General features: G+C 38.4%; 1 protein-coding gene across 2 annotated transcripts; it reads left to right on the forward strand.

Annotated features, from left to right (window-relative positions):
- Positions 1-310: 310 nt before the first annotated feature.
- kif22 (kinesin family member 22) lies at positions 311-11,231 on the forward strand. Of its 2 annotated transcripts, none has more exons than XM_032573794.1 (13): positions 311-447; positions 715-928; positions 1,258-1,385; positions 1,547-1,698; positions 2,303-2,512; positions 3,679-4,075; positions 4,749-4,869; positions 5,070-5,190; positions 6,996-7,176; positions 9,148-9,242; positions 9,475-9,675; positions 9,759-9,818; positions 11,048-11,231. In XM_032573794.1, exons 2-13 carry the CDS (start codon positions 741-743, stop codon positions 11,075-11,077), a joined length of 1,884 nt encoding a protein of 627 aa, XP_032429685.1. In that variant the 5' UTR covers positions 311-447; positions 715-740; the 3' UTR covers positions 11,078-11,231. The 2 variants fall into 2 exon arrangements, with proteins under 2 accessions (XP_032429685.1, XP_032429686.1); XM_032573795.1 differs by having other exon boundaries at positions 319-447; positions 689-928.
- The last annotated feature ends 96 nt before the right edge of the window (positions 11,232-11,327 follow it).

An 11,327-nucleotide genomic window follows, 5' to 3' on the forward strand; every position in this document is an offset into this window, starting at 1 on the left:
GGATGACAGAAATCCCGCAGATCTAACAGTACCTGGATGGTTCACGCACATAAAAAATTGCTATTGTGAACTATGTTGAGATCTAGGCTTGACGTCACTTCCTGTACCGTACGCATAAAGCAGCGCGGGTATTTATACATATATTTTTACGTGTATTTTTTTTTCAGCAAATACGAATATAATTAAATTCTTATTGTGATACGTTGAAAACTATATATTTTTTCACAATTTATTTTTTTACAATACGAGGAGTAAGGATGAAATAAAGCGAAAGCGCTTGTGAATTCTGATTGGCTGTTGAACACTTCCGGTCTGTTAGTTTGAAAAGTGTTTTTCGCAGACGGTGGCCAGACCGTTACAGTTAAAAGGAGGCCCCAACAATGTTGCTGAATTTGGAGTTTAGTCGATAACAAATTATTTATCTAAAGAAGTTCTGCGCTAATATCGGTAAGACTTGAGCCGCAAACTTAAAAACGTCATTTCGTCCTTTACATACCGGTAAACTTTAGTTTAATGGAACGTAAACGGTGAATAAACTTGAAGCTACCTTGAGAGCTAACGTTACACTCCTCTTCTGTCGCTAACATATGTGATGTTAGTCATTATTTAAATAAAATGTATTCTACCTTTACAGCACCTAAATAAGTTTTAATATATTTGTGTGTTGGTTGTTTTTAACATTTTAAAGTCAGCTGACTTCTTGGTGTTGCCCAGGCCTTTGTTTTGGGGAAATTTCAAAGATGGCGCAGCGTCTGACTGGAGCAGATGGGGTAAGCAAGAAAACCTCCAGGGTCCGTGTAGCAGTCCGTCTGCGGCCTTACATGAGCAGACAAGATGAAAAAGGCGAAGGGCCTTGTGTTAGAGGCCTGGACTCCCAGAACCTGGAGATAATTAATTGGAGGAATGCAACGGAGACCGTGAAGTACCAGTAAGTGTTCCTACCCGAATTCTAGTTCTTAGTTTTGATGCAATTGATGAACAAAAGAAACTCTTAATTTGTCACTTTTTCACCTGAGGCTCACTGGTGAAAGCTAATCGAAGTAAAATGATCATTTTCAGGTTTTTTTTTTATGTGTATGCTCTTTAAATATATTTGTATATTTATACAAAAATGTCATTTACAGCATTGGTGGGAAAAACAAAAATATAGGAAGTTGAATTGAATAAAAATGAAGTGGGACATGTTTGGATCATGAACTTTAATCATAATATAATAAATTGGCACTAAATGTGTTATTTTTTTATTTGTATCTTTAGTTTTGATGTTTTCCACGGAGAACAGACTACGCAGCAAGAGGTTTTCCTTTCCTCAGTGAAACCCATTTTGCCACACATTTTAAACGGACAAAATGCAAGTGTGTTTGCTTATGGACCGACAGGAGCTGGTATGTTAAACCTGTCTTATTATGGTAAATATTTTTAGTTTTAAGTGCTTGGAATCAGGAGATTCACTTTGAGCCTGAACATTTTTCTTTGTTCTGTCTCGTTGAGCTTTTTTGTGCAGCGTATATTTGTTTTTCTCCTAACTCTTTAAAAATTTTAACAGGCAAAACCCACACCATGTTGGGAACTGCAGAGCAGCCAGGTGTGATCCCCCGAGCGGTGCGTGAGGTTTTTAATCTGGTCAGCGCCAAAGATGAGGATGAAGGATGGGACTACAGCATCGGCATGTCATATCTGGAAATTTATAATGAAAAAGTATGGCTTTTTAAACAGAAACACACCACTAGCTGTAATTTATATTGTTAAAACTGACTTTATATTGACAAAACTCCCATAATTCCAAGTTAGTTGAAATTCTACCAATTAGTTAAAATTCAAAGCACTCAGTTTGTTTAAACATTATATGTTTCAGTAGCTTTTATTTTGCTTATAAATTTACAATTTTAATGTGAGCTTTTAGAATGAGAAAACAGTTTTTGAAGTACCTGGATTCTAGAGGCGTTTATGGAAAAGTTTAATCTGAATTATTTAGCTAATCATTAGATTTGGAAGTTAATTTTATTTATTTATATATTTTTTGCTTTGATTCAACCATTTTCTGTTAAAATTACTACTGCTTTCACCACTTTGAAGTCGAACAACTTGGAGTCTTTAGATTAAAGTGTCTAAAACTTCTTTAAGGTCATACTTGATGGATATTGAAACTGCCTAAAGTTGTGCCATTTTTTTTAACAAGTACTTAATCAAGCTGGATTGTGATTGGCCCACATTTCTTAATTGCTCTTTTTTCAGTCTGTATCATTTTAAAAGCTAAGCATTTTAACTTTGTGTAATCCATCACAACCATTTGTCCTCTCAGGTTCTCGACCTTCTATCACCAAACTCCCAGGATTTGCCGATCAGAGAGAATAAGGACAAGAACATTCTCATTCCTGGCCTCACCTACACGGTTTTCTCCTCTTTCTCTGATTTCGACAAACATTTTATCCCTGCAACCCTGAACCGGACCACAGCTTCTACCAAGTTAAACCAGCGGTCCAGTCGAAGTCACGCTATTCTGCTCATCAAGGTCTGACATCAATATTCCAACGATGTTCATAATTACATGAAGTCAGCGGTCTGACAGCATCTTAACAGGTCGTGGTCTCTGAGCAGTAGATCAGGATTTGGTAGCTGGTGCTAAAATCAATTCTCTCCTGCAACACTCCCATTAGCAACTCCTGTGCTTCTTGGGACAAAAACCAGAGAGTTACAAACTCCTCGTTTCTGTTGTTTAATGTGTTTCCTTCTGTATTTCCTAGCTTTTAATATGAAGTACGTGATTCCAGATACCAATACCAGATATTGGATGTTTCTAAATGTTTGTTTCCACGTTTTCGTTGAATTAGAGCAGACGTCTCCAACCTGAGGCTCTTTGGACCTTTCAAAGTGGCTTAACTAAAAATGATAAATGATTAAAAAAAGATATACATTGGATTTAAACAAACTGACACAAAGGCAGAAATAGTTTTATCTATTTTTATTAAGTTGAAAACTGTTTTACTTTGATAATTTTTCACCAATATCAACATCTCACTGCAGAAAATGTCAAGTGGAAAAAACTCTGGGGTTCACAATTTTAATAGCAAAAACTGTTTCGTTTTTTAAATTATTTTTACTTGCTAAATAAAGACTAAACTGAACACATAACATTTTAATGAAATAAGTGAAACAGTTGGGCTTCCGTAGACGGGATTTGTAAATTATAAACTTAAAACAAAAAAAGTGTCCTGCAGGTTTTTTCAGGAAAACACGTAGTAAATTTTTCATCTTTTTCTGAATTTTTTTTCCCCCTTTGCAACAGGAACATAATATGGCTCCCTCTGGCTTTATTTTGAAGTTTATTTAATAGGTGTGCATTTTAGTTGAGACCTCTGAATATTTTTGGTCCCCAATACCAATAAATTAAAAGCAAAACATGAAGTAAAAACTTCACTCCAACATCCTTTTTAAATCTGCATTGACTCTGATCAAGAGCCGCCCAGAATCATTCAGAGGGCCATAAATGGCCCCCAGACCACACTTTGGGCACCCCGGTTTAGATTTTCTCTTTGGATTTTTACTCAGGAGCGTTTCTGCTGCTTCCATTTTGAGATGTTTTCTGGAATCCTGCAGGATTCTTTAACCTTTTAAAAGGGAAATCTTTTATTTTTGTTCCTGCCCAACCTTCATGTTTTTGTTTTTCAATCCATCCAGGTGGTCCGGACTCAGCGGGCCTTGCCCCACCGACAGCAGACGGGGAAGCTGTACTTGGTGGACCTGGCTGGCTCCGAGGACAACCGTCGCACCGGCAACCAGGGCATCCGCCTGAAGGAAAGCGGCGCCATCAACCTGTCCCTCTTCACGCTCAGCAAAGTGGTGGACGCGCTCAACTCCGGCACGGCCGCCCGCATCCCGTACAGAGACAGCAAACTGACCCGGCTGCTGCAGGACTCTCTGGGCGGCTCGGCTCACTCCGTCATGATCACCAACATCGCTCCAGAGTACAGATATTACTTTGACACCTTCAGCGCGCTGAACTTTGCAGCCAAATCGAAGCTCATAGTGAACAAGCCGTTCACGAGAGAAACCGTGGCTGTGCCTGTGGTGCCAGGTGAGTCGGAGGCGCTTAATTTGACTTAAAAGGAACCAGAATCGTTGTTATGGAAATGCACAAGATGCTGCTGAAGAAGATATTATAGCTTTGTTCACACTGGACAGTGATGTAGTGATACACACATTAGTGCATCACTAATCTGCACACAGTAGCTCTATTTTCAAATTGACGCTTTCATTGAACAAACAGAACAGAAAATGGTAAAACTATCAATCCTGACAATAAGGACAGCTTTGTTTTTTTTAACATCATTAGTTTGAATTTATCGTAACAAGAATAAATAAATGTTTATCACAATAAGAAATTTAGCACAACAAATGATACAATAAATGTCCACCGCTAAAACTGTTGGAGCGCAGATAAATGTAGGTTAAATGGAATAAGAGGCACAATCTGATAGAGAAACCTCACTTTGGCTAAGTGGCCACTAGAGGGCAGACATGCTACAAGACAGGAGATGACAGTGAGCAGTTTTCTCTAATCTTTAGATTTTCTTTCATCACATGCCTCATTTATTATTTTCCTCGCCCTCTGGATGCTTCATGCAGGAATAAGCTGCCGTTTTCTTTAATTTATCCTCTGCAGTGCAGCCATTTTTACCCTGGAGAATCCTAAAGCCCATGTAAGAGTGCCCTGAATACTAAGCTGTTAATTTTCCCTCTGGCTCCAGTGAAGCGGTCCAGAGAGGAGCACGAAGCGGGGGGTTCTGGCGCCGAGCCACACAAGAAGAAGCAGAAAGACGAGAAGAAATCTGAGCAGGACGGCTCCTCCCCCTCAGCGCATTACCACAGGTTAAAGATCCCAGTTTAACATCTGATCGGCCAGTTTTCACTTCTCACAAACTCGATTTGCTCTGAAATGTCAATACTCAAGGTTACGATGAGTGGAAACCCTTAATGCTCTGGAGCCCATCTTGTGTGGCGCTTTAGTCCTGAACTTTGACCCCTGTCTCAGTATTTACTCCCCTTCTCTGGGCTTGGTTCTGTTTCAGTTTGTCAGAACCGTCGGTGATGGAGCGGTTGATAGCGCTGGAGAAGCTGATGATGAGCTGCCAGGACAAAGACCGGCAGAGCGTCCTGAAGGACGTGGCCCAGTCACGCAAAGAGATCCAGGTGACACACCGACCTGCGTCTCTCTGAGCTCCCGTACAAATGTTTCAGATTTCTGCAACACTTTATTTGACAGAATGTGCATAAGACCCACATAACGCCTGAGATGAACATGAAGAAATTTGACTGGGGATGAGAATCCAGAACCAGTTCTTAGTAGTTCACTTACTAGGAATCGTTGGGCTGCGTGGCTAATGGTTCTGCTTAGTGGTTTGTCGTGGAAAAAACCTATTTCCAAGCACTGTTCAGGTAAAATCACTCAATCAGGTTTATTCATGAATTGTGCACAACTCAGAGAGCTCACAGGACAATCAATAATGAAGCAAGTCTGAAACGGAAAGCTCTGCCAGGCAGAGACAACACATGAGTTTTGTACAAAGGGATAAGGGATCCAAAGCCTGGGAATCAGACTGGTTCCCATGCAGCTGGGGAAAAACAACGTCCAACCTTGTGCATGTAACCAAAACAGCTTTAACTTGGTGGGAATATACAGAACTTAGAATAAACATATAGCAATACAACTAGCAGGTTGTGACGCGCTCCATTTTTTGCATTAGAAAATATTCAATATGACTGAAGCTTCGAAATGTGTTAGGGATGCTCCGATCAGGTTTTTTGCTGCCGATACTGATCACCCATTAGGTCGATCTTTGCCGATCGCCTGGACTGGCTGTTAATTTTTCGCGTTGGGTATGAATGATACTAAGTGATCTTCCAAAATGGAAAACTGATCTGGCAATAAATTCACCTAATTTAGACATAAAACATGTGAAACACTTGCATCGGCTGTTCAGTCAAAAGGACAACTGAAAAACCTGCAATCAGTAAAACATTTAACAGTAAAGTTCTCAGTCCCATAAATTTAGTCAAATAAATCTCACAACATTGCTAATAATATCAAATAATGTCAAGTAATAAAGGAAACATTCATTCAACGTTAAACACAGGTTGCATTAAAATAAACAATCCTGAGTTTCTAAATCAAAGCGTCCTGAGAACTTGGCTGTTTTGTTCTGATTGGTTGTTTCTGACCGAGTGATTCTGCAGAACACAGGAGGAGGCAGAGGGGCTCGATTATTTTCAGAGATTATCTATCTTATGTTAGGACAGCGAAAGTTTTAAGTTTTAGCTAAATATATTGTATGAAACTCTGGTAGTGACAAAGTGTATATTTTGGTCATTTTGATTGTTCTTCAGTAAAATATACTTTTTTCTTTTCAGAAATTTAACTGAAAACACATGAAATCCCCAGTTTTGTAGATTGTGCCAAATGCGAAACATCTACACATTTTGTCTTTTATGTTTTTTTTTACTATAACTTCTCTAAATTTGCTTTAGTTTACCTCAGCTGCATCAATCTTTGCACAGGTAATGTCTACAGGTGGATCTATGGTTCCTAAGTGTTTGTAGCCTTAGTTCATATTTCTAAAAGATTTTTATACTATATAATGCAAAAGAAAATTCTGCAGATTTACAAAACAGCCAAATTATTTTATGTTCATCCACATTTTCCTGAAACCATCACAGCTACTGTGACACTTGGAGTCTCCCCCAAGAGTGTGCTTTATTTTAATAACAGTGTTGAAATTGTTGATTGCTGAGAAAAACTAAATTAGATTTGGGTAGTCCAGGAGGGATTAAAGTACGGCTGGGTCATCTGAAATGTTTTTGTTCAATCGCTCCTCAGCCCATTTAGTTTCTTTAATTTGTTGTGTTTGCTGGTGAATCTGGACGTTAAAACCCTAACAAAGTAAAACTTCCCACTCTGGTGCCGCTGTGATTCAGATTTCCGGTTTTTGTTGCTGCAGGAGCTGAAAGAGAAGCAGAGGGAGTTTGAAAGAAAGGCGATGTTGCTCAGCCAGCTGGCGAAGGAAAAGTCGAGTTCGAAAGACGAAGCTGCGTTCAAGAACACTCTGGCTCCCCTGCAGAGGAAACAGCCAAACGTTACAAAACCCAACAAGCAGCAGGCTGTGGTCCAACCACTACAAGGTCAGAATGAAGGAAACCGTTTTATCACGGAGGAGGGCTGGGCGGTGAATCCATTTTTATCCAATTTTTGGTTTTTGAAGATTTAATTATTGGAAAATCTGGATTTTTTTTTTTTCTTCCTTTTATTCAACCAATGTCTACCATTTTGTTTGACAAGTGCGGTTTACAGCTTCTATTTGAATTTGCGTCAAATCTCTCACATAATATAAAACTCGGGCTACATTTTTGTTTTTTTATTACAAGAATAAAGACATAGTAATATGAGAATAATGTTACCAGAATAAACTTGGAACATTAAGAGAATAAAGTGGCAATTTTCAACCCAAAAATAACTAATGATGATTTTTCTCTTGTTAAAACAACTTTTTCCTCGTAATTTTAAGACGTTCTAGTAAAATTGAATTGTTGTTCTGATAAAATTGACTATATTTTCATAATTAAATAAATCCTGTAGTCTGGCTCTGATGCTATATTGCAACTCAGAAAAAAAATTGTCATTTGGATTTTTTTTAATAGAAAAATGAGAACAAAAATGTATTGAAATCAAATCTGATTTTAAAAAAACCTATGATTTTTTTTAAGCTGTATCGCTCAGCCCTATTAAGAAGTTAAATTTTTAATTAACGACAAACTCATTTAAATTAATTCGGCCTCTTCTGTCCTTTTAAACGTCTTTGAATCAGACGGAGCTAAATGTGATAAATGTGGCACAGAGCTCCACAGTTTGCTTCCATAAAGTTTGTTTGGCTCTGATTTTTGTTCATCGATGAGATGCGAAATGATCCAAGAACCCATCTACGGTTCTGCAGCCAGTAACGGGTCAGATGACGATGAGGAGGGGAGTAGTGTTTCCCCTCCTCAGCATCGTGGCGTGAAGCCCAGAAAACCCGCCACCGTTTTCATTCCTCTGTTTAAAACGGTTCATCATCACTGTAGCGCTTAAAGCTCTCAGGGAGACGGAGGAAAACGATTATAAGAAAATTTAGCATGTTTTTGTTTTTCCATTTTGTTTTCAACTGCTTATTTAAAATAAAAACACCCATCTGGTTTTTTTATGTCTAGGAAATAAGTCGTTTCAGAAACAATAACCTGCCAGTGAAACTAGCACTTTTATCATAAATATTCATCAATAGGAGTTATTTACTCAAAACAAACTTTTATAAAGTTACTTGTAAGTCAGTTTTGTCTTATTTCAGGTGTACACAGATACCTGCACCGTTTTTGTTCAACAAAACATTTTAAAAGCCTAATCAATTACTAAAAAAAACAAAAACGCCCGTTTTTTGGTGTCTGTAAGATGAGCCATTTCAAAAACGACGATCTGCCACTGAAACTAGCACCTTTTTATCAATATTGAGAAATAATTTACAAACTCTTGTATAGTTGCTTGTAAGCTAGCTTTGTCTTATTTCAACTGTACTAAGATGCATACACTCTTTTTGTTCTGTTTGGGTCTCTGTTTCTAAAAACAGCCCAAGTTTTAAAAAATAACCCATCCCTTTTTTTTAGCTGTATATTTGAGCACTGCTGTTACCTAGCAACCTCAGTGAGTTCTGCCCGTTACCTAGCAACCCAAGCGGAACTCCATCGTGTTTTATCAGCTGGTTTTACTGCTGTGTGCTCTACAATGGCTGCTGGAAAAGAAAAATGTTTTGTTGACTTGCCATCCAGAAACCACTTACTGCCTCTTTGTTGGTTGTACAGAAGGCTCCACTTCTGCTTTTCATAGATGTACAGCTGTATACATTTTCTCGTGAGTGTAAATGTTGGGTGTGTGTGGTCAGCAGCAGATTATTTGGATTTAAAGAGACAGGATGCCCTGAAACAATTGATTCAGAAAAAAAATTCATTTTATGCAAAGAAAATGTAATAAACATGTTTTGTGTAGGCCGAAAACTGTCCTAACCTGTTGAGGGAAGCAGAATGGGTCACATTTAAAGTATTAAATTATAGCCTTCTCCCCTCCTGCAGTGTCTCAGCTCCAGCCTCTTCAGCACCTCGCCGTCGTCAGGAAACAGTCGGTCTGCGTCACCAAGAAGGAGAAGAAGCTTTCAGAGATAGTCGAGGTCAGCAGCCGACGCTCTGGCTTGGCACATCTGCAGAGTTGCATCCATCAGATACAAGCTGATGCAGGGCATTTTCTGTTGAACACACACACACACACACACTCTGCAGGATGTCAGATTTATGGGTCAACTGTCTGCCCTCGTCTTCTAGTGCCGTTACAGATGAACACATGTTTACGGTTGAAATTAGCCGGTCACATTATAATCTGGTTATTATTTTTTTCTATGGCAGCCTCCAGGTGGTAAAGAAAACATGAAGGAGAGCTCCTGGGAGTCCCAGCTGGACACGTCGGTTCTGGATGAGTCCAAACAGAAAATCCTGCACATCCTGAATACGGGCTGCCTCAAAGAGCTGAAAGGCCTGCAGCAGATCGGAGACAAAAAGGCCAAACTCATCCTGGGCTGGAGGGAAATCCACGGCCACTTCACAAAGGTAGAAGGAGGAAAAATGTTTTATTAAACAACCTGAACCTCAAATGACTCTCAGTCACTTCCATTTATTTTTGTTTATTGCAGTTGGAAGATTTGACAAACGTGGAGAGCATGACTCAGAAGAGATTTTCTTCCTTCATGAAGGTAAATTGGTAAATCTTGTAATCAGATGCAGCTCAATTTTCTCATAAAAAGATTAGTCAGTTGTTGCTGTTATGCTTAAAAATACCCAAAAATATTAAAATGTTTTTTTTTTTGTTGTTTTTTTTAAAACTACTCAACAATCAACTAAACACGAACCATTTTAAGCTTTTTTATTGTTGTTGTTGTAGGAATGGGGTCATGAATGAATAAATTCAGACACGGCAACTAAATCAAGAGACTTTAATTAAAACGAATCTGTTTATTTTGGAATCCAAATATTCCAGAGTTCTTTTGAAGCTAAATTCTTTTTCCATGTGGAAACGGGATTTTCTCTCAGTTGTCGGTTTCATTGCTGTTGCCTTTGTTTACATCCAGACGCTGCGGGGGAAATTGCCCGTTGCCGCCTGAGTAAAAACCGTACAAGTTGGGATGAAGCTCTCCGTTACTGGCAGCTCCTTTCTGCTGATTGGGCCTCATCGATTGTTTGCTTTACGTCTTCCAGACGATTCATCCAGACTATTTCTAGCTTCTTTTTTTAACTAAATATAAGAACCTGACTGGTTGCACCAGCCGGCAGGTGGAGCGTGTTTACATTCTGCATGACTTGACGGATTCCCGCTCTGACTTCATCATGTGATAAAACCCAGTCATGCTGCAGAAATTATACTGAGAGCATAAAAGATAAAACAAATCATAACATGACATAAAAGGTGACGCCAATAAGCAAAGTTTTTTTTTTGGGAACTGTCATGAATTAAAGCTCTTCATGAATCTAAATTGCCTCCAAGAGGAACAACATGCTTTGTTTCTGTTTGAAGAATCGCTTCACTTTTTAAAATTTTTTTATTCTGCAACCTAAAAGGTTCCTGCTTTTTTATTTTCTAAATACGTCCAAGTTTAATAATGTGACAACCACAATTTTCTTTCTGTTAACACAGCTGACACAAAATGCTAAAATATTTTTTTGAATTTGGTGCGTTGTGAAACATGGAGCCCTTTTATGCTGTGGAAAGGCAGTCGGCCATCTTGTCCGCTCATCAGCTTCAGTTTAACTCTAACTTTCAATTCGCTATATTGTAATTTTTATTCCTTTAAACTTACTTACTCAAATTTAATCAGCCACTCTGTACTTCTATGATTTTTTTTTTATTTGTTGGATGTTTACTTGAATTAAAATATAAAAATGCTTAAATTTTTGATGCTCATTGATCTTTCTCTGTTTTTTGCAGGCAAACATCCTGAGTGCCATGGGAAAATGAGCTTTTATGTACTCACCTCTTAAATATATATAATTCCTGTGACAAAGACTTTTTTTTTTCTTTTTTGTTGCCTTTTGTAATATTTTTGTAGTAACATCTTTTTGCCTGGTGGTGGCACTCGCGTGCATTTTTGAATAAACCTCACCTGAACGCATTTCGTGTCTTATTTCAGAAATGTGATCACATGTTTATTATTTCTGCCTTGTTTCTTTATCAGTGGATAAATGTCAAACATTTAGATTTTTTAGTT

This window comes from Xiphophorus hellerii, chromosome 10 (genome assembly GCF_003331165.1).
Source record: "Xiphophorus hellerii strain 12219 chromosome 10, Xiphophorus_hellerii-4.1, whole genome shotgun sequence".
NCBI classification, from domain to species: Eukaryota; Metazoa; Chordata; class Actinopteri; order Cyprinodontiformes; family Poeciliidae; genus Xiphophorus; species Xiphophorus hellerii.